The sequence below is a fragment of the Passer domesticus genome, chromosome 1, assembly GCF_036417665.1.
Source record: "Passer domesticus isolate bPasDom1 chromosome 1, bPasDom1.hap1, whole genome shotgun sequence".
Classification (NCBI taxonomy): domain Eukaryota; kingdom Metazoa; phylum Chordata; class Aves; order Passeriformes; family Passeridae; genus Passer; species Passer domesticus.
This window is the reverse complement of record NC_087474.1, coordinates 35,990,045-36,014,860: the sequence shown is the minus strand read 5'-3', so window position 1 is coordinate 36,014,860 and position 24,816 is coordinate 35,990,045. Positions and strand designations below refer to the sequence as shown.

Below are 24,816 nucleotides of genomic sequence, written 5' to 3'. Positions count from 1 at the left end.
ACTCATGGTGTCTACAGATAAACTCTTTCTAAGCAGTTCCTTAGAGACTGAAAAATTACAAAACTAAAGTGTTGGTTCGCTATACCTTTACAAAATGCAAATCTGGAATAAGTTCACTGCCTTTGATGTACAACTCAGTGCTCACTGCGTAGCCTTCATCCCCCTACATTGACTTAGTTTTGTGTTAGCAAAATTTAGCAAACCTTAATTACATTATACAGTCAAAATTATTTTATGGCAGTTGTGAGCCATTACCATAAGCCAGTTTTCCAAATTCATGGAACAGAATCTTTGCAGTGTTTCTTTTCAGAAGCAAATAAAAGTGAGAAATTATTTCTTATGTTATTGGATAATTCTGATGACATAATAAGTCTTATAACTTAAAGTGTAATGAAAATGAGATGAAACAAGAATATATATGCTCATCAATAGGAAAATAATTTCTAAAGCTGTTTTAAATTCGGCTTATATGAAAAAACACATTCCTTTACTCTCAGCCATGCTGAAATCAGGTTCATAGATGGAACTTTTGAAAAGGTCTACCTGCAGCAGTATGTAAATAATAAAAAACCCAAACAGATTATTTATCATTCCATGTCACATATTAATTTCTTCTTTGGAAAAGAACTAGGAGGTCTCTATATTGAATAGTGTACTTGTGAGAGAATGCTCATGCACGTGCAATAATTAAAAACATAGAAATGTTGGTTCTTATCAATGGTTTTGCAATTCTCACAAACCTTCCTTTTTGTCTTCTGCGGCAATCTTCGCTTTTGTGTCTGTTATGTCTTTGAAAGAGGCCAGAAAGAGTACCACATCTCCTTTTTCATTCTTTATAGGAACAATATCCAGTAAGCACCAGAATGAAGACCCTGCAAGGATAAAGAAGGAATTTAATTCAAACAGCTGTCTTTTAGCAGAGAGAGGGAGGTAAAAAAGTGAACTGCTTATTTAGGAGGTCAGTAGTCAGGGAATCACAGATGTTCAGCTCATGTAAATCACTTTGCATCACTGGTTGAAGCTCTGTAATACTGCATTCTCCAGACACAAGACATTAATTTAAATGCAAAATTTATCTACAGGGATCATTAATAGAGTTTAATGAAGCTGCTTACTACTCTGAAACCATGCTTTCCTTTGAACTCTCAACTGATGTTGCTTATTTCCTGGAATAGCTTTCACTTTGTTAACTTGGCATCTGAAGCATTCATGTCTGCTATAGAATCATTCTGCCTTAATCATCTGACTTGATACTCATTAAAAGCTCTTGACAGAAGACCTGATAGTCAGAGCATCATTTCACTAATTCAAAGCTATTTAAATTAATCAGATATCAGACTTAGAATAGAAATAAAATCTTTGCACAGACAGTGAGATATATAATACCACATATAATCTCTAAAATTAATATCAGCTATCTTCTTTAATTTCATAATGTTCACCTTTTTAAGACTGAAGTTGGACAAAACTGAGTTTGACAATATTTTTAATTGTCAACTTTTCTCTGTCCACACCTGCTACATAATGATGCAGTTTATAATAAAATCTTACTGTTTGTGTCACATGTTTTATTTGCAAGATATGTTGTTCAATTGCAATGACAAAATTAATGTTTCCTAAGAATACCACTTGGAACAAGAAAATATTTAATGCCTAGAAGCAAGCATCCTAGATCCCACTCCCATCCATTCTGGGGTAACTCAGCAGAGTACCAGGCTTTTGTCTCATTCAGGTTTTAGGTATCAATGCTAACTACTTCCACCCACCATCAGCCCACAAATATTATTTATAAGACATATAAGTACTACTAGAGAGTTTAAAATTTATTTTTGTACATCTTTACACTTCCACAATCTGCTGCTTCACAACGTACTATTTTTAGCATTTGTTTACAAACAAAAGTCTAGTTAAATTCATAAAAAGAAACAGGACCGGTTCCCTGGACAACTGCTGCCCCAGCTGACTACTGCCAAATGATCAGCTGAGCTTTGGAGGGCTCCTTGGGATCAGCAAGCAGACTGGCCATTTCCTGCTGTGCTGTCTTCTGAAGTTTCTAGTTTTGAAAAAAAAAATTGGGCACAGAAAGATCGCAGTTAAGTTTTATAATTTAGATTTTCAAGTGGAAGTTCCCTGGCTGCCTTTTGAACACTGTAGATGAGCACGAGAGGTGAAAGAGCAGGTTTTCTTTTGAGGGACCACAGCAGTTAAAGGTAAAAAAAATTGTTTCAAAGGAAATTCATCTGGTCCTCTGTGCCCTGATCAAACTTTCCAAGTCACACAGGCACCTTTGAGACTAACATTCCTAGTTCAGAAATGTGGCAGCATTTCCACTTAAGGTATTTAAAAAAGGGACATGGAGAAATTGGAACAAGAGAAAGGAAAACTGGAGGACAGAAAAACCTGTGTAAAGAAGCAGACTTGCTTTGTGTTGGGTTTAAATATTCTTATTTTGAAGACAAAGCAAGGAAAAATTCCCTTTTAAAAGAAGAAAAAACATGTCAGAATCAGAAGCAAAGCATTTCTATTGTTCTTTCTCCCACTTTGATTCTCCATTCTCTTTTTTTTCTTTTTTCTTTACAGATTTGACTCTATTAAAAATTCTGGGGAAAACTGTTCAGTAGCATTACTGTCAGAAATGTTTTAAAGAGTCACACTGTCCCAGCCTTGAAGTGGTCTATTCAAGGAGGAGAAGCATTAAGAAACTTTACTGCTTAAAACTAGAAACATAAGTCTTTACAAAATACCATCTTAACTTCTAAACTGGCCAAAATCCTAGTGGCAAAATTACTTTCTACCCAGCTGCATTCTAGCAGTAGTTTCAGCGAAGAGAGAAGTCTCTCTCAACTCCTTCTTCTAAACACCACCAAGAGGGCCAATGGTCTTTTAAGAAGATGTTTCTATCTCCTCCAGAAGTGGAAGTATACCTTACCCATTTCAATTGTTACATGTCTTTCCTATACACACACACACATTAGCCATTACAGCCTGAAAGAAAGTTACAGACATCAACCATTTGAAACAAACCTAACTCAGTTACAGTAATATTGTCCAAAATAGTAGTTTTTAGGTTTAAGGGAGTTATTACAACATGGTTAATCATTAGAGAAAAATTAATTTAATATTTAATGGTTTAATGCATTGGCTCATTTGTATAATCAAAATACCTTTGAATTCTTTAGAGGTTTGTCACTGAACAGTGGTCACTGAAATTGTTCTACATCCTGTCATCATTTGGTTTCTCTCAGTAATATTTTCTTTTCTCATTCTACTTCTCTGTAAATATCTGAAAATATTTTGACTAAGCAAAGAAAACATGTATAAAATATGGTATGTGCCACTAAAGAAAACACACATCCAATACATGTGCAGACTACTTCTCTCCAGAAGAGTTCCAGGGTAATACCCTGCATGGTGGGCTGTCAGTTCTGGCTGTATCTATACACTGAATGTTTAGAAGTTCTAAATATGAGCTGGTTGGTTTGGTGGATTTTTTTCTGTGTTTTAATTTTATTTGGTTTTTTCCTGCCTTTTCTCTGAAAGGAGCAAATGAATATGAAGGCGTTTTTAGACGGGGTGAGATGATCTGTTTTAGGTCAGGACGAGGTCAATATAAGGTTGTACTCTGTCAAGTACAGAAGAGCTCTCTTTCACTATTGAGGAGCATCCTTGGAAAAATAAATTGCAATGCAATCTGTTACATAGCTTTTACTGAAAGCCAGCATCTCTTAATTCTATAAAGCAAAAGGAGAACTTTCTCCACATCAAAAAAAGTAGTGCCCTATTTTGTTGTGGTTCTTTTGAATGCACTCGTCTGTGAGACAGAAATTCCTTCCCTGCTTCAGATGGTGCATACAAAGATTTTCTGTATTGTCAAGAGTCGCCTATCAAAGAAATTTCTTTTGGAGGTTTATTTATATACAGGCTATTTTTATTGCTTCAAGCCACCACTCTTGGAGAAAGAGTCTAATCTTTCTCTTGCATTATGAAGGGTCAAAATATATTTTAATATCCTGAAGGCTTATATAAGCACATCACAGGGAAGGAGAAAAGAAACCAAATGAAGCATAATCTTATCACAAGGCAATTTGGCTGTAGTCCACCTTTTATATATACAAAAAAAGAGAGTGCTTTATGGTCACTCTCTCAACCACCCTTTCTACCTTTCCTCATTTTGACAGCTAGAAGTCTGTCCTCAGACTGAAATCAAAACAAGGGTCAACAGACCACAACATTTAAAAGGGAGATTTTGTACAAAACCCTGTCATTAGAATGCCAGTAGCCTTTAAAACCAAACACTCTTTTCACTAGAAAATAAAGCCTGCTTGAACCATGGGACAGACTGAGACCATTAGCTCTGTTGATGAGCTGTGTGCACTCACTGTACAATAATAGGTGATCTCTAGTCATGCCCACCCTATACAGAGCCCAATGAAATACTCAGAACAGAAATATCTTTGGTGGATATTTGGGTATTGCAGAGGTTTCATAATAGAGATATGATGTGGGATGATGGTCTGCAAAGTTTATGTAATTCTTTAACCAAATAAATAAAACTCTACACCCATCTTGTTAAAATTTTACTTCATAATTTTTTAGAGACAAAAATATCTAAGAAATACTTGGAATGAGTGCTACTCATGCCAAGCTATGGCTTCATTTTGCTCTTGACAGTCTGGGAGTAGTTTTGTGCAGGAAGAAAAGTTTAAGGCTTCTTTTTGCTTTTTGACTGGTCTGGTTATATCCACTTCCAGACCATCAATTCCTCAGGACTTTTATTACCACACTGCTCTCCAGAGGGACACTGAGCTGCTTTATGCAGTCCCTTCTATTATTCAGGGGTCAGAAACAGGAAACACACAAATTTCTGTGATCTATCTCCACTTCTCTGTATCACAAGGAAGAGGGACCAAGCTCTTTTGAGAAGCTCTGAATCTGCACATAACACATTGAATTAACCAAATGCAATTGTTCCTAGACTAATGGCACAAGTATCTGAAGAAAGAAAGAAAGTTTAAATGATTTGCATACTAGATATAAAAGTCTTGCGGCACAAAACAATAGCTCTTCAGGGAATAATTATATATATGCATGAGAGGGCAGAATTAGGCTTCACAAGCCATCATAAATTTGGAATATTTATTTTCATTTAAGTGGGTGACTTAGTAAACTAAATGCTCTTGTAGGGAGATGCAAATCAAGCCTTAAACAAAACTATTAAAACACATTACTCTATTTCCAGGGATTTACGTAGAAGACAAAGAAAAAAATATTTTCACGTAGATAGCTGTAATAACTTGTCAACAAGATTGATGCTAAATCCTCAGCATTACAACAGTGTCTCATTGGTGGTTACTAATTATCAGCAAAATAAACCTGCATCATAACACCAGAGATATTTGAGCCTGATCATTTCCACTTTTCCATCACAGGAAGTGTGCACGTCAAGACTGGCAGACTGGGATGCCAAAGATTTTATCTGAGGGAACCAAACTCTCATCAGCTTACCCAAAAATTCCCAGCCTCACTGATAACATATCATTTTGAAAGTTAAGTGGTTTTGACAAGATGTCAACATTTTGTTGAGGAGAGCAAAGTTCTAAGAAAACAATGCTTAAAAAATTTCAACTGGACTGAATAGGAAAGGAAGTGAGCTGCAAGAAAACTATAGCTATACATTCAAGCACTTTCTCTTTTGTAAATATCATAACTTTGGCAATGATCAATTAATACAGCTAATGCAATGTTCTGCTGCTTTAAGCAAATTATCACTTCATTCTCCATTATCGCTGCAAAAATCAAATTTATAAGCTAACAAAACCTATAATTTATTTTTCTTTAATTCTGCTACTGAAGGTGTCAGCTTATCTGCTACACCTAGTGACATTCTTTGGTCAGAAAAAACTGCAAAATTAAGAACTCATGTGGGTTATGATGAAACTGACTTACATGGAAACAGGTGGTTGTGTTAGATTTTCATACAAGTGGCAAAGAAGACTCAAGAATTTGTTTCCCCTACTTCTGTGTGACCACCAGATCACACTTGTATCTTGGATGGAAATCTCCTTACAAGTATTAACAGTCAGTGTAAATCTATTCCAAAGTGGATTTGTAATCCATTAGTGCATCCAAAATGGAGCCATTCCAAATTTACTTACATCCTAAAGCAGAATACAGTTGTGTCCCAAGAATTTGGTAGATGAAAGAAGACTGTAAGATACTTCAATAACTGTAATCATAAGATACAGTAATAATAAAGCAAAAATTGTATTTCAGTATGAGTAAGTAGGGAATGAATAATCCTATGGCGTTGATTTAAAACTTGTTAAAAATAGCTCCCCGATCCTCTATATTCCCTATGGAGTACCATGTGCAATTATTCAGATCTATTACATCTCATCAGAGATACACCAATCCATCCCTCCATGTCTTCCCTGCCTTTTCTGTGCCCAGCTTCAACCTATGCTCTGTCCCTTCTGCTGCCAGGTATTCCAGTGCCTCATATGTCATATGCCTCATACTGCCCAGCATGTCTGAGTTTCTCTGCCATCTCTGCCATGATGGAGAGATGAAAAGAGGGAAAGGAGAAGAAAAGACCCTTTTCAACACAGCAATCTCCTATCCTTGCCTCTCCTGCAAACTGCCAATGTTAAGCAGAGAGAAGCTTCATTCATGACCCCAAAGTTTGTGTTTGTCACTTTTTGGACACAGACTGTCAGTGTTATGGCAGCTCCTAGTTTGAGTGCATGTCTTTTCCAGCCTTAGTGGAACAGTCTGTGCATGCAACAACTAGTACAGTCTGCAGTGAATGTTTTATACAAACTGATTTAAGAGCTACAGCACATCTACATTTCAGCTTTGTTTCTGCTTTCTGGTCTTTCCTTGTATAGCTCCACTATCTTCCTTAATTATTAGACCATTTCAAAATCCTCTAGTTACCCTTGTTTCCTTGAACAAAAGCAGAGAACTAAGCAATGCATTTAATGCCATGTGAGATACATTATCCTTGGGTATACCACTTTCTTTTTGTCTGCCCTAATTTCCTTTTCATATTACCTTCCAGATCAGAAAAGAAAATAACATTTATGGAGATAAGTACTTCCCTGATGTAATACATTTACTGGGTTGCAGTTATGACAATTAGCAAAACACACAGGATTATCTAAAAACTAAGTTAAGTCAGTGAGATGCATTCTGTTTAAATGCAAAAAGCTTCAGGGCAGACTCATAAATATTATCCGTCTGCAACTTACTTTCCCTCCCTCTCCAATGATAATTACTTTGTCACAGTTATATTAGTACAGGGCATTCAGCATTTGTCAACTAACTCCCGGGAAATACTAATTGAGACAATATACTTATACAAACAAATATACAATGTCTATGACAAAAATGAAAAAAAACCAACCAAACTAAAGGAACAGAAAACAAAACAAAATACAGTTTCTCCAATATCTTTATACAGACTGCTTCAGAAATAGTCAGGTTTGATCCTTCCTGATCAGTTTAATCTTTACTTCATTTCTTTCACCCAAGCAATTTCTAAATAAGCCAAATTTTCTTTCCATTGATCACTGTATTTTTGAAATCTATTGTTAAAACTGTGCTTATTCCTTTTGGACCTTCAGAGTCAAAACATAGATATCAACACAGCAGTAAATATGATTTCTCAGCCTACTGAGGGATGTACTTCTGAAAAGAAGGCAAGAATTTTTAAAACAGGATGATCTGTCATATACATTATATATCTGGATATATATTTGTATATATATATATAAATAAAAACATATTTATTATTCTGAAATTTCATCTTATATTTTCACATCTGAAGGAATTAAAGCACACACTCACCTAAACATAGCCATGTTTACAAATTACATTCTTTTGCTTTTAAGCTCATTATTTTATAATCTGAAAAGAGAGACTTCAAAGATGATGTGAAATGTACTGCAATGAAAAAACCCAGCCATCTCCAAACAGACCACTACACCTAGGAAAAAAAATTAACGTTTTTAGTTTCAAAAAACAAGTGATAATTATATAAACTAAAATATTTGCAAAATATTTTGTGATTCTCACTTTGCTTCCTCGGGCAGTGGCAGCCCCTAGAAACAGAAAGTCTGGAGTCTGCAGAATGCGAGATCTCCCAGAATTGGGAGAGGTGCTGGCTGCAACCTTGTGCTTATTCATAAAGTTTTCGAAAGGCATGACATGGAGAAAAAAGGGATTTTACTGGTTACTCATGCACTTACACTGAAAGACTACATTTTAGAAATGGATCAAGTTATTTTACACTGCTTTTCCCACAGGGTTAGGTCAGAAAGTATTTTGCATTATAATCCTCGCCTAAAATCATTGTCTTATATGTTCATATTATTCAGAAGTTTTCAACAAGTTTACGGATTTTCTGTTGAGGCTGTGATTCAAGAGCTTGAACCTTACTCCATATGCAGTCCATAGGCACCTTCCTGGAAGGAGGGGCCTAAAGCTGGGACCTGAGATGGAGCTGAGTCATGGATCTGAACTGATAATTCCATCCTGTCAGGTTTGAGGTTTTTGTACAGAAGGGTTTTGAAACACACACTGAGCAATTATGTAACATGGTAGAGAGGATTAATCTTCCCAATTCACCACTTCAGTCCATGTGAGCACATGCTGTAAACAGTCTCTGAGCCTGTCCAATGAAATTACAGCAACCCCACCAGCTGGAAAGCAGCAGGTTTTAACCTTCTAGTTATTTAACTGCTTTATGAAATCCAGCTGCTTTTGCAATTCCCTACCCAAATCAGTGAGAAGGTTCAGTAGACAGTCCTAACATGAGCCTCCTACCACCTTCCAAAAAACTATGGAACTAAAGCAAGAACCCATTGTGGTGGTCAGCACAGGAGGTGGCAAATAGTCTGCATCATAATCCAGAATGTGGATTTAGGGATCAGGGACAAAATAAGGAAATGCCAGCCAAAGAGAGGCATATGGTCATCTGGAGAAATGACACTTTGAACTTTCTTTATCCAAAAAACAGCCTAATGCATGGTGAAGCACAGACACCCAACTCAGCTTTTAGACAAAGCTTGATTTAAGTCTCATAAAAAATAAAAGGCAGCAGACTCAGTGTGGCCATAAAATTGTGAGAAAAAAATTTGAAGAGAAAGGTGACTATACTGATGTCTTATGAACATCCTACTCCAAAATTAATACCAATATCTCTTACTAAAAATGGATGTATAAAAAGTAGCACAAAGAAATGTCTTTAAAAACTTTAAAAAGAAAAAAAAAGCATCCAGCAGTACCAACAGCCATTCCTGCCAGCTGCAGCTGGAAGCCCAGGGTGTCTGTGTGGAAACACTAATTGCATCTGTTAGCAGTGAAGGGCATCAAGTTATAGCAATACAACAAGGAACAGGAAAATTTCACACAGATTTATTTACATATCAATGTGGGTCTAGAAGAAGAAGTCTTTTCTCAGTGAATTACGCTTTTAATACATCACATTGCTGCTGAAAGAAGCTGTTAGCCAATATCACTGTGAATGCACCAGAACGAGGTATCAGCACTGTAAGTGAGCTGCAGCCTTGTTGGTGTCTCATTAAATTCTAGAAAAAAGATCTCAGATGGTTGAGATCACATTGCATACAGGGGATTTTGCTGCCCTTTTTTTTTTTTTTTTTTTTTTTTTTTGCCTTGTAACTGAAATTCATCCCCTTGTTTTGTCTTCTTTCAGGCTTTTGCTGACCACTTCACCCAGGCCTCTGTAAAGTTTTAGCCAGGGAGGAGCACAGAGGAGCACAGGCCTGTTCTGTCTTCCTCTTCTCCTGCAGAAGCTGGGACTGTCTCTAAAACATCAAAACATTTCAGAGGTACACATTACCTTTAATCAGAAGCCATGGGTCAAGCAAATGAAGGGAGAGAAAAGAAAACAAAAATTCCCTATTCTGTGAAACAAAGGAAAATAAGGACATGTCTTCTGTCTATATTTTATACTGCTCTTTAAAGAGGAAGACTACGAAAATCAGTGAAATTTCTTAATGATTAATGAGGTATCTGAAAGGGGGAAATGAAAAAGAACAAAAAAAAGAAAAAAATAAAAAAAGGAAAGAGATAAAAGAAAGAAAAGAGAAAAACAAAGAAGAAAATATATTCTTTTATAAAGTTACAAATTATTTTTTATGGCTCAGGTAATTGCAATTAGATATCACCTTCAGATTAATCTTTCAGTGCTGCTTGCTTTTTTTATTTCCCTCCTCCTGTATTTTGTACAATAATTTAGCAAATGTGAGCAAGCCAACGACAAAAGCTTTTTAGCTTTCTTATTTTTAGATTATGTTTTCAAGGTAGAGAAGCAGTGGAGCAGAAGTGAGGCCACATTGCTACAAACCACTCTGTCAAGCAACTTGTCAAGGGGTTTTCTCTACATTAGTAAGTAGAAAATTGTCACTAAAAAATAGTAGAAAGTAGGCACAAGGAAATTAAGGCCTCTGTAGAGAAATTTTTTTTACAGTCAGAAAATTCTAATAAATGCCTCTTTTTAATGCTGGGCTTAACTTCCAAAAGATATGGTGTATTTCAGGAGTTTGTTAAAGAAGGCAGATACTTTCTGTAGAGAAGCTTGAGGAAAATCCAATTTTCTTTCATTTCAAAAGAAATTAATTTCTCTTCAATTTCTTAATAATTCTTCTACAATTTTAAATAACATTAAAAAACCCCACCTTTTCTGCAATCCTAACACAAGGAATGCATTAAATATAAATGATGTTGTGTAGCCTTTGCTATTCTCTAGCCACGTTATTCAACCACAAACACGGCAGAGGCAGCGGGTGATGTCTTGTGGCCTGAGCCTTATTTCATTTACCTGTGGCTGTCATTGTTGTTCATGTGGGAGCACCCAGACTTCAAACAGCCTTTTGCCTGATGAATCCAGGAGCTCAGTAACAGGGTCTGACTTTCACCCTTTCTCTATTCATACTTTGGTCATCTGAAATACCTTAATCCCAGCCTTCCAGGTATGGATACAGCCTTATCAAAACAGATATTCTCATGTATATGAGATGATGAGAAGAGATAAAATACTTTGATTTAATCTTACTGACTTGTAATAAATGAAGAAACAAATACAGAAATTGAATACATCATATCTTCCTGACGTTACAATTTATTTACCAAACCTTTAGGGACCAAAAACACTCCTATGACATAACCCAGAAAGTGTTTAAATCAGTGTACACATAGAAGCTGAGAAAATGTCCCTTGAGTCCTAGTTAACTGTCACAGACAAAGGAAACTTCTTGCACCAAAGTCCTAAGGCACCTTGTAAAGACAGTTCCAGCAAAACCCACTTGCTGCAATCCTCTGATACCACCAAAGGGGTATCGGGGACAGCCAAAGGTGAGACAGAGGCTCTATTATTAGAAGGCATGAAAGACACTTTATTATTAGAAATCTACAGTTCTTATAGAAACAATGGTGGACTTAAGACTTGATTGGCTTTTAGGAATCTTCTCTCACTATTGGTGAACTATGAATAACACACTCTGGAGAACCATATCTATAACCAATGGTTACAGAAAGAGAGATAATAATTGTTTGAATTCTTTCTTCTAAGTTTCTCACAACTTCTACACAGTTTCCCAGGATTTTCCTGGGAGAACTGTGTCTCTCTCTGTTCAGAGGATATGTAATTACCACACTCTTACAGTGGGGATTTTTAACTATGCAAAAAGGCTTGTGCAAACAGCCCTTTTTCTGGGATGCACAGATATGATGGTCACCACAGTGAAGTCTCTCAAACGTCCATAAATCACAAGTGGCCACTGCTGTTTACACTGTGTTGCACACAACTTAGACATACACAAAAAGAGAATTTCCTTTCAATCAAGGAGGGCTGTGGAACTACTGCATGTTTTAAAAGGTTGTGTGTATGCACAGATCTCTTTTCAAACACTACAAACCTAATTTTGAGACAAAGGAAGTAAACCTGATGGGGTCATAGTTGACCCAAGCTGTGACCTTCTCAGAAACTGAAGATGGAGAGCTTAGACTGGACTAAGTCACTGATTATCTGGGTTACTGCAGCATTATCTTAGGCTGCAATAGAAAAGGAAAAAAAATCCACACAGCTGCTTAACTCTACTTCAGTTTGACGGAATGTGAAGACCTCATTTAACTACCTGTACTCACTATTGACAAATTTCAGAAGAGGGCTGACAGGCAGAAAAAAAAGGGTTTATTTAAATATAGCTCCTCAGCATAGTGTCCAACTGCTTTTAGATTGTTCTAAACAAGAGATCCAAGAGTGAGCATTTTTCTCACAACTCACTTGAATTCCAAAAGGTTAATTTGCATTTCTATCATCATAATTGACAACTTAATTTGTTGCAGATGTTTTAAAGAAAATTTAGAAATAGTAACAGAAAAAAGTTTAAAAATCAGCTCCTAAGCAATATAATTTTAAAACTTTCTGAAGAAGGCAACAATCATAAAATTCCTTGTCTTTTAATAGTCTCCTTTTCCAATTGTCTTCAAGAAACTAATACAGCTCTGTCAAAGAAAAAGCAAGAAAATTTCTGAGGAACCAAAATAAATACTGAAACTATGATGAAAGCTATATTTTGAGTTAAATTTTCAAGAGACACCCCTCTCTGAAGCTGCTGTATCTGCTGCCATGGTTCTAATATGGCTCTGTTGCTAGCATGGCAGAAAATGTTCAGGATGAGGAATTGCAACCAGTTTATCCTATTCTAAGAATTCATTAAAATTCCCAAAAGAGAACACACATAGAAAAAATTCTTATCCACTTCTAGTGGTCTCAGAAGGATTGGTCAGAGAACAAATGCTTAAAATCATTCTTCTCTTGAAATCCAAACCCAAATGACAATGAAATACTGTGGTTCATCTAACACAGACAGATAACCCACTTTACTCAGATTCCTACCCAGCTCCTTGCACACCACTCTTGATGCAGTATCAGCTCAGGACAGTCTGGAATTTCCATGAAATTGCATGTGGATTGCTGGAGTTGCTTTAGTTATAACAATCATTCCTTTAATTAAAAATTACTGAGCAGAGGTGTTATGTGAATTCTTTAATGATGGTTAAATAACTGTGAAAGGTCCATATTCAAGCTTAATAAATTCAGATCAAAACTGCTTGTTTAGAATGAACAGTCTAACTTAATGAAAAGCCCTGAAATAAGTTTAAATCAAAATTAAAATATTTTAAAATGTGACAATTAAGGAATAGATGTATGTTCAGTTTTGTAACCTTGAAAGTCTGCCCCAAAAACCATGACAGATATGATCTACATTTTAGACTGAATCCAGAAGAACAAACCAAGAGTAAACTGTATTCATACATCTATGTCTCTCATAGCAAATTTTTATCACAATGTTGTACTAACTATTGAGATCTCAAGAAGAATTCCACGAGCTCAAAATTACCCCTGAGGTCTGGAAGTGCTCGTTTGGTCTTGTAGTTAGGCCTATAAAGCAAGGCTGTGCTAAATAGCAGAATAAAGGCAGGTAGGGGTTTCCCTCTGACACCTCAAAGCCCTAGCAGGACATTGAAATGTGGCCCTGTGATAACTAGGCATTGCTAGCTACTTGTCTCCCACTGACCTATGTTCCTGACATTATACCAGCCCAAAAATCAATCATTTTCATATTGGATATACTGGAATGTAGCCATACAATCTTTTCAGGGATATCATTCCCAAGGTTCTTATGTCTTTAAATATTTTAAAAAGTTTTTCTGGACAAAAACCAAAGTTGAATAAGCTTAACAGCTTCAGAAGTTCAGTTTTTCTTCTGAGAAAAACCCCAAACCCAACCCAAAAGCAAAACCATTTAGCTAAAATGGCTGATTTGCCAAATTTGGAGTCTGCGCTTTGCAGCTCTGTTGAAAAACCAAGATTATTTTTTTAAGATAAATTTAGCTTTTTTACAAGAAATTCTCATGTTATTTTAATACCTATTCATTTCTGTTTCCCAGTGGTACAGAAACACATGGAAATGAAAAATATAATGGGCAGTCGGGGAAATTTATTCCTATTCAGAAAATGTATTGGGGAAGCTTCCAGTCAAATTATGCAGAGGGATGCATGTAGGATGTATAGTGGGAATTCCTTTAGCCTCAACAATTTCTCTTTATCTGTTTATCTGTGATTCAGCTACTTCTCTGATAATTGACCTGCAATCTCTTTCTGCCTGTGTTAATCATACCTATTACAGATTTGAAGCACCCCTTCAAAATGTAAAGGAATCACAACTTATCATTCAGGACAAAGACAACGAAATGAATGTCTTAGCTTTACTTCTTTAATTTAAATACATTGAAATATCTTCCTATCATACCTATTTATCAGTACAGAATACTGGAAAAAAGCAGCTCTTATCTTTCTTTAAAACAAATTTTCCTCTATATTCCAACATTTTTACAACTTGGAACTACATTATTTGTAAAACCTTCCTGAAGCTATTTCAGGAAACTGTGTGAGTCTCTTCTATATGCTAAAAAACCAAACCAAACCCATACACACTCCCAAGCCTCCCCAAAAAGTTAAGATGAGGAAGCATTTAGTGGGAGCTTCCAGATTAAATTCAAACTTTCATACTGTGAGGAGCAGCAATCAGGAACACAAGCCAACTAAGGAACATTCTTCCTTTTTTTTTTTTTTTTTTTTTTTTTTTTTTTTTTTTTTGTTAATGAAACTGAAGTTGTCTTCTTCTAACACTCCAAATCACTTTGTTGTCATTATGGAGTAATCACTTTTAAAAAATAAGTTTTTAAAGCATATAATAGCGGTAATATTATTTGAAAGGAAAATGTTTTATTTATAAAGACAGAAGAAGAGAAAACCTATGAGGAAAATATAGTCTACACATATGCCTATAAAGCTTAGCCACATAAAAAAAGAGAAAGTGATACTCAACACCCATGGATCCATTGAGTCCATGGATCACTTGGCTTCTGTTACCCTGGTTGAAATCTTGTCCTTGTCTCAAACTTAGTGTCACCTGTTTGAAGATCACATGAATGTGGCTATAGGAATATATGGAATAAGTACACTGAAGGAGCCTGATATAAATGAAATAAGCTGGGAATTGTGCATCGTGGGCTGCTTTCTTCCATGCCTCATGCATCTTGACTATGAAATTGTCCTTATAAATGACTTGTCATTGGAATCAAAACTTTGCTCGTGCAACTTGAAATTTCCTGTAGTCTATGGGGTTGCTTAATGCCTGGACATTTTCTTTTTGTGACAATACATACTTGAATATAAATTTTTCACTTTTTGAAAGTCATTATTATTTTGGTTGTGTATAGTAGCTGTTGAGAAGAAATCACTTGACTCATTCAGACATCTGAGAATTTTACTGATGGCATTGAAAATTTTGCATAGTTTATCTTGTGGTGAATATGAATTTTTTTCATAACGGCTTCAGCAATAACAGGTAAAAAATTCAGTATAACAAAAAGCAGAAAAAACAGTGTCATACTGAGTGCAAATAACAGTCTCACAATGTAGATTAGTATCCTGAATTTCATTTATGCAGCTTTGTAACATATTGATAGAAAATCAATAACACCAATATAAACATGGTCTCAATGTGTACCCTACTGTCCTTACTCAAATCTATTTTTACAGGCTTGATAGAAATACTAAATTATCACTTAGAAATGAACATTATATATTATATGCATTTATGCTTAGTTTCATTCTGTATGACTAACAGAACAGGACAGAAGGACTTACCATTCTTCTTATAGAACATGATTTCTCCTTTAAATTCTATCTTTTCCTCCAACGATTTCTCAATTTGAAGAATCATCTGCTCATTTGTTTCAGCACCAAGTAAGAATTTACAGCTGCAGCTCTTCTGCATGACTTCAGTCCGTGCAAATCCAGCAAGCTCGCAGAAGCCATCAGAGCAGTAAACAATGGGGAATCCCTTAGCCACCTGAGCATTTGCAAGGATAAAGTTACTATCTGCAGAAGAACACAAAAGTAAAATATGAGTTAAAGTCTAAACTCTGCACTGCTTGACACAGTACTTTCTATAACACCATTAGAAGGCACAACTGGACAGATATTGTAAAGCAAAGTTCCAGCTTGCCTGCAAACCAGGATCTAACTTCTGGTTTCAGACTGGTATTCTGACATTAAGTAAAATCTAGTCCACAGATCATATACAATAGTTTTCCATGGCTTTGTACAGTTTGCCTCATTGTCTCCTCAAGGAATACCTTATGATAATTGCCTCTGAGATAGATGCCAACACACTGAAACAACCACTTGACCAAAGACTGGTGACAAATATCAAAATTTTGGAGAAATTTCAAATGTTATGCTGCCATTCAGACTACTCTGCAGTCTGCACAGACACAGCTACATCATAAAACTCAAAAATATCCATGGTCTCAATAAGATAATGCTGACCTATGTCAGCAAACTAATGCATTCTATATAATTTTTCAAGGGAACCCTTAAAAACACAGTTGAGCGACACACCAGGCTATGTGGAATTAGGGACATTCTAAACTACAAAGAATTATTTGTCCTTTATGGTACATGAGGTTGATTTTGTTTCTGCTTTTTTTGTTTGATTTGTTTGTTTGTTTTGGGTTTTTTTGTTCATTTGTTTTTTGTTTTCCTTGTTTTTGAGGAAAAAAACATTTCATTCAAAATCAATCACCTGTCTTTTGGAGCCCCACCATACTTCTCCCATATAAAACAGGCATATCAAAGATTCACCATTCAGTTATACTTAATGCTCTTTATATTTTTCCAGTGTGTTTAAGCTGTGGCAATCATGTATGACACATTCAAGTGTAACATATTTACATGGACATCAATCAACCAAATGTCATGTCCTAAATCCTTATTTGATTTCAAACCTTTGGCAGATCTAAGAGTTGAACCTATTGGCAACCTTATAGCTCATTCCCATCCCTCTCTGAAATGTTTTTGAAGACTTTGAATCACAGAACATCTTCAGCTCATGTCAGCAACACTGACCCTTTACAGTATTATTCAGCAATCATTGACACCCTTTCCAGATAACATATGAACTTCTCATACAGGTGTTTTGCCTGTGTGTCCTTATCTTGAAGTGAAAAAAAAAAGAAAAAGGTTTTATGGGCAGAATCTGTCTACATTTCACATGGAGGGAGGAAAGACTATTTTTTGCTCATTGCTTGTTAAGGAATGTTTACCTTACAGCTTGCTAGCAGGAGCTGAGGAGCAGTCTAGTCCCAAGACAGACATCTCTCACTTTTCTGACTTATGTGCAAGTGAATTCATGTGTATGTATTAAGAAGAAATACTATTAACTAACCCATAATCCCTTGATAAATATTCATAAATTTAAAGAGAAAGACATGAATTATTTTAATGGAAAACTCAGGCTGATATACCTAATCCCCATACAGGGATATATTATTTATGATTGGGAGAGACAGAATGGTCACATGAAAATAGAGGAAAAATAAGTCTGGTTTCAATCTGAACTGTCGCAAGAGTTCCACATCTGTGAAATCCCAAAAACCAGCAGAGTTACTCTTTAATTACCCAAGGGATAAAATACTATGTCTTATACTGCTTTCAGTATTTTAAAGACAATGGAGGCTTATTAAATGATCAATTTACTCTCAAGACTTTCCTTCAGCTACCCACATTTTGTACAAATTTAACTAAATTCTTTCAATAAATGATTGTTATGTTAAAACAATCTTTTCCCATTTACCAAATGATGTGTTTTTAAAATGCATTCTGGTTCAGTGCAGTGCTTGTCTTAGCCTGTCATTTTTATTTGCCTAACTGGGGAATAGGTATCATTACCATTCATGCACTAACATGCTGCTGCCCCTGTCAACACAAAACTAAATCCCCACACTGCCAGAAGAATTAAAATCATATGCTTGCAGTGCATAATGAAAGTGTAACAGTACAAGACCAGCAGATCATTCATATCAAATATATTTGTAGCTAGCAAATTAATTTACTTCTCTGATTCTTGTTGTTTAAGATACAATTATGTGGTGCAAAGACTGCTGTGGGGTTTTGTTTTTCTTTTTAATTCTAATTGTTGAGAGTTGTATGAAGCAGAATCTGGAGCACCAAAAGGACACAAAAGGTAGAGAGGATGTGCAATAGTGAATGAATGTCTTTATGGACAGGAATACACTGGAACTTATCAAGCATACCATAGTTTTATGAAAAATGTAAGGTGGCAAAATTCAATTGTCAGTTACACCAAAATAAACCCAGAATAATTGTGATTGCTTTAAAATTCATGAAATAAACCAGTTTACTTATAAATGCCAATCCAGTACTAGCTAGAATACCAGCCAATCTTTGTGTTAATATCAGCAGGTGTCTGATAAGGCTTGCAAGCCTAATTTTACTGAATGTTTTGGAGTACAACAGCAAAGCATCAGGGAAATGCAATCAGAATTATATTTGCTGCTCTTCTTGAGCTTAAATTAAAAAAAAAACAATGAGAGATGCACTTATAATCCCAAACTAAGTGACGTATCTAATTAATTTGTTGAAAAATTTCTTGTCATACTAAAATGGACCAAGGAACATTATGCCCAGTAATTATATGTATCATCCAATTCTTCAGTAACATTAATAAAGTGATTAATATTTACCTCTTACAAAAAGTAAATTTAAAAAAAAAGCCAACAATACCATACTTTAATATATTCTGGTTAAAAGTTTGTTTAATTCTGTAATTTATTTTTATAGCTTCAGCTATTTAATATCAATTGCTATTACTTGTGTATGTGAAATATGATAAAATTTTTCAAAAAACAGGTATTGAGGGTGAAATTTCTATCATTCAGTCTTTATTGTGACACAAATAACAAATCTAACATTTAATTTCATGGTCTTCAATGATAACTAGCTGGATTTTAAAATCAAGAGTATAATAAATGACATTTTCTTTAGAATAATGTATTAGAAACTTATGGACAGGAAGACAACACATTTGCTTATTTTTGAACTTGCAATAGAAAAGTTGCAATGAGTCATGCAAATGTTTATATATTTCGTATATGTTTGTGTGCAGATTGCAACACTTCCATAATAATATAGAAGTTGTTAAATTCTGTATTATGCTTTCAGCACTTTAGCTGGCATATTAAATTATTTTATTGATCAGGTTGGTTGATCAGGAGACAGCATTAGATTACTGGTGGATGTATCTTTTTAATTTTATTTTTAGATAAGAAAATACATCCAAGCAAAATACTTAATCCATTGAGAAAGATGTAACCCCAAGCCTTTGAAACAACAGAGTAGAGCTGCTGAAAATCTGTCTAAGAAAGAAGAGATCTGGAGTATTGAGGAATAAATCTGGTGCAGGTAGCTCAGTTTGCCAACTGCATATTGAGATGCAGATTGAGCTCTGGGTGGGAGCATGAGATAAGAGACCATGATCTGCCAAGCCTTTGGTCAGCAAAGGGAGCAAAGATGGACTCTAGGAGACACAGCAGGAGCAGAGGACTCAGGACAAAGAGAGACTTGTGTGAGGAGAGATTGTGAGGCTATAAAATCCTTGGGTTTCTTTCACTGAGGGCGACACAGCTGAGGCTGTTTCTGTGTTGCTGCGTCATGAACAAATGGCTTTATGGAGAGAGTCATCTGAGCTCTGCTCTGGGACAGCTGGGGTGGATCTGGGAGGGAAACCTGGTCTGACTGTGGGAGTGTGGGGTGGGAGGGGAGTCAAGCGGGCACCTGTCGGTTCACTGGAGCCACCAACAGGGAAGGGGCCTTGGTGCCTGCAGTGAAATCTCTGAGCTGGGAGTGAGACTGCCAGAGAGTCCAGGGAATGGGCAGACTGGATGGTTTTTTAACGACTCGACCCTAGGTTTCAGTTCAGAAATTAAATGGTGTAAGTCTCTGCAAAATAAATTTTTTAAAATTCAAATTGGATATCTCTATATTAGCTTCGGATAAAAATTCTTGGTTGTTTCTCCAAGCCTGTGAGAGCTGTGGGAAGGATGATTTAAAAGTACTTCTGCTAAGACGGAAAAAGAAACCTAAGCACAAAATATCCAACATTCACAAGGTTTTCCTATAGGAGCAAGTCAGCAGAGGTACAGGAATATGAAAGAGGACCCTGGCTTGCCAGGACAATTTAAAAGCAGGTTTCTTTCAATCATGATTCTTTTACTTTAAACTCATTTTCCATGAAGATCAAGATACTTTTTCACATGAAAGTTTGAAGGAAGACTATTAGAAGCTTGCATGCCTGTCTTCATTTCAGAAGTAGAACACACTGGAGAGTGTGTTAGGACAGGATAGGACACTGATCAATGGAAGACTCGTGGTTTTCAGAAATCTCTACCAGAAACACAGCACAAAGCCACAGACAATCAAATAAGACAAACCAGAACCATGACAACTGTACCTTCAATCGCGGACTTAGACAATGTTGCCCTGTTTCAATGATGAGATACACAAAAATCATAACTTGAACAACAGAAATTTGGATCTCATGCCATCTGATACAGAGAATCTTATTCAGCAAACATCCCATGAGAGAGTTTTAGAATTGAGATAATTAAAGAAAAAGAGTATTGCATAAAGCCTTTCTTCTAATTAATGCCCACAATTTATCTGACTATTTGTAATGACATTGTGTTACATTTATACTCTGCACACCGTTCACGAATCCTACTGTCACATCCAGCAAAAAATGACAGGAGGATTTTTGCTTTAATACTGTGGCTATGTCTGCTGTAAATCTCATCATTGTGCTTCCCCAGTTCTTTTCACAGTTCTTTTCAATCAAAGTCCAGAAGTTTTCGTGAGGAGAACACCTGACTTATTTTGCAACTGAGAAAAGCCAACAACCATTCTAATTTTAAATGTTAAATTATTTAAGAATTAAAGAGGAAGAAAAATCCCTCAAAAGAAAAAAATCTTTAGCAATCGAAGAAGCTGAATTAAATAAGAAAGTGACTCACATAGTTACTCTACATATGGTACAGCAGTCTACAATTCTTCTAGATGCAGATGTACTGCACTTAGATTTGATTACACAGTTTGTACAGAGGCAACTTAAGGGAAATCTCATTCCAGGTTCATGCAAATGACCGTGACGGAGAATACGACCACATTAACAGTTAAGATTACCGATTAATTGGATGATTAAAGCAGTGAATGAAAACATTTAGCTTTATGTCAGCACATTTAGATGCAAGTGAATTTATCAGAGCTCAAAATCATTTGCCAGCTAGTGTCCTTTGAATCTGATTGAGACCAAGATGATTTTTGTAATACACAAGCTTAGAGATATTTAAATTCCTTTTGAAAAATCTCAGTACAGTTGACTGAGGTGAAGATTTATTTAGATCTAAGTCAGAAAAAAAGCTGATTATACTGATATTTTCTCCCACTCTTCTCTGAAAATGAATTCATATTCCAATGAATTTATAGTAATACAGTGAGAGGAAAAACTATTGCATTATAAAATACAAGTATGGACTGATGAACAAAAGATCTACCACTTCTACCACTGTAACTCACTGTAACCTTTATAATTGGTTTAATTGGCATACTCATTTCATTACATAGAGTCATAAAATTGGATAACAGCTACAAATTTAGAGTTATGAATCAGTATTTGAAGTACCCAGACCTATGGACTCAGCTAAAGGGGTAAGCTTCCATAGTTTCTACTTGACCTGAACTGACAGGAATAATTTACAGTAAGTAGAAAAGTTCTGAATTCAGTAGCTAAGAAATAAACCTTTCACTTTTTATTTACAAAATAATATTTAGTCTGACAGTGAAGATGCTTTACTGTATACAATATTCATAGCTAGAAGAGGGAATGTGCAATGCAGTTCAGCATGGAGATATCTAAGCAAAATTTAAGCATCTGGTTGCTAAATAATTTCCCAGTCCTACTGATAAACACAAGATCATAAGCCACTTAAGAGACTCGGTATTTAATGATCTCCAGCCCAGCTTCCATTGCCATTAGTGCATCAGGTCAATACTGGAATATTGACTGCAGCTTTCTGCATGACCAGTAAAATTACCTACTCCTCCTGTAAGAAAGCAGAACAAAAAGCCAGACTGTATCAGAGAGAAAAAAAAGGAAAATCAAAAGCAGAAGTGAACCTAGTAGTGAAATGGGTTTCTGGCATCTTAGCAAGGGAAAAAAATAATTTGTTCCTCCATTTGTGGATCTTTGTGCATGTTCCTCTTGCTTTCCTCAGTATCATTTGAATCTACCTAAACTCTAAAATATAAGACTGAGAAGGACTTGTTGAAATTGTAGTACTGCTGTGACTGCTCATTTATCATCACAGAGCACCATTCAAATAAACAATCAGTGCAGTTGTAAAGGGTGGACTGTAGTAAAGGAGAAAAACTTTTAGTAGAGATGACTTTCCAATTCTTTAAAATTAAGCTCCACCAGCAGAAGCAAATAGCTACATCTGATCCTCATAAGGAAATATTAATTAGTCTAAAATAAATCTTTGCTTTTGATTTTATATTTACCTGGAGTTACAAACATACGTATGTCAGCTGAATCAAGGTTGCAACAAAATATTTCTTTTCCCACTCTTAAGTTTTTTGAATATTAACAAAATTTTATTTTTCACTAAAAAACTATTGCATTATATTTGATGAACTTTATTTTTGTTATTAATAGTGCAGTGATTGCCAGTGCACAGTGTAGATGTAACTAAAAAAGTTCTATTGCAGCTGTCAAATATTTACATGCTAGTTTTATAGACATTGAAGTGTTGCATGCAAAACAGCACATGGCGCTGGGAAAAAAAATCAGAAAAACTAAAACATTAGCAATCAAGAGACACTAACTCGTGAGTCACCAGCATGTTGTGGCAATGTGCAATGTCACCCAGAAGTTACTTGCTGACATATTGTTTTTCTGCCAGAACTGAGCCCTATATCCCTCATGAGGGGCTTCAGCTTCTGTTCCGTGCATTCTGTGAGCGCTCACTGCACAGCAGGGTGCACAGGTTCACATTTCCAAGGGAAGCATGTTTTGCAATTTCTCCAACAAAATACATGGAAATTTTAAGTTCATCCATCAGGCAGAAGAACCATTTGTTTAGCCCAGCTATATTTTATTTACTGTTTGTTTTTTTTCCCCAAATGTTCCATTGATTTAAAATTCACCTGGAATTTAGAAATGGAATTGCTATATATCAAATTAACACATAGGGGTCTCATAAGCTCAAATCATATAGCCCAATGATTTAAGAGTCTGGAACCATGACTTGCTTTCAAGTGTTCAACTGAGAAAAAGGTTTGCAGACAACACTCTTCCTGAACAGAAATATTTTCAAAGACAAGGGCTACATCATCAACAAATGTTTATTAATTTGATTCTGTCCATACCTTCCTTTTGTCACTTGTCTGAAGTAAAAATTAAATAAGGAATTGAAAACTCTTTTGTTTATAGTTGTATTAATCACCATGCTACCTGCTCACAATTGGTGCTTGGTCTAAAGGCATAATAAATTTTCACCATTTCATAATATTTTGTGGGTTTAGTATCCTACACTTTCCTTTACTACACACATGCCTGATAAACCTATTTATAATGCTATTGCAGCGGATAACCCTTTGAATATTTGTGCTCAGTGTATGCACTGCTACTGATAGTGCAATATGTGAGCAGCCATATGTTACAGATTCTGCTAAGAGAGCTAGTGGAAGAACACAGGAAAAAAGATTTACCAGACATTCTTGCACAACTGAGAGGAAGAACATAAGCTAGACGTTTTAAAGCCAGTGCAAAATGGCTTTGAGAGATCAAGTTCCTGGCTTTTTGAAATCTAATGCTCTTTTCTTTCTATGAGACTGTGTTAATTATGGAGTGGTAGCTCAGGGGCTTGGAAAATATCTTGATACCATCTGTACTGGAAACAAGAAACTAAATTTCTTTATAATGTGATGATGTGAAGTTCAAGGACTATTTACCTGTCATTGGGAAAGTTTCTTATCACTTGAAGTGGATATGGTCTGGAAGACTCAACCTACCTGGAACATTCTGCAGTAAAGGACCACATACATGAACACACAGTGAAATTGCCAGGGTTTTGAAATTAGTTTTGAGATTTCATGGAAATTTGTTTCCCCTTTAAAGTGACCATCTTAAAAGAAGTGTGGCTTCTATAAATCCTATATAAAAGAATGTTATTAATAAGTAATATAAAGCAAATCTTTACAGCACAGAAATATAAAAAGGTATTAGTGCAAAGAGAGTGGAAAATCTTTATGGTACTTCCACTTGCTTCTACCATGTGTGGCCAGAAGGTAGTTACTGTCCACATGCTGAGCACAGGGAACTTTCAGCCACCATTCCCAAGAATGAAGGAGGAGAAATTCCACTTGCAGCCCTGGAACTGACCATGGAAGAAACAGACCAAGCTATTCTCTGTGGAGAGACTCCAGCAAGTTATGAATCATAACCATACTCATTCTCCTCTGGTGACAGTGGGGTTTTTTATACCAAGGTTCCTCACCTGAACGAAATTATGCAGCATCAGAACAAAACTAGACCCACATCTGGGTTTTAAATTTAAGGCAGAAGGGACAGTGGTCATCCCTCCTCGGCTCCATCTGCCTAATGCAGCATCCTAACTTTTGCATATGATTTTCATTTTCACAGGCGAGATAGCCAAATGACAATGCCAAAACCACTATCTTTTAGGATACCACATGTTGCTATTATATTCTCTGAATAAGAAGCTTTTTTCCATTTCATACAAGTGCTACACTAACCTGAAATTGTTACTCAAAGAGACCCAAAGCTGATTTTCATGTAT

General features: G+C 35.8%; 1 protein-coding gene across 1 annotated transcript in view; it reads right to left on the bottom strand.

Moving 5' to 3' along the window:
* Positions 1-24,816, bottom strand: part of KCNH8 (potassium voltage-gated channel subfamily H member 8) — a 178,302-nt gene that overhangs the window by 105,984 nt on the left and 47,502 nt on the right. The window contains exons 2-3 of the mRNA XM_064414163.1: positions 15,746-15,979; positions 741-872 (exon numbers count right to left, since the gene is read on the bottom strand). Coding sequence (XP_064270233.1) covers positions 741-872; positions 15,746-15,979 — 366 coding nt within the window. The remainder of the gene's footprint in view (positions 1-740; positions 873-15,745; positions 15,980-24,816) is intronic.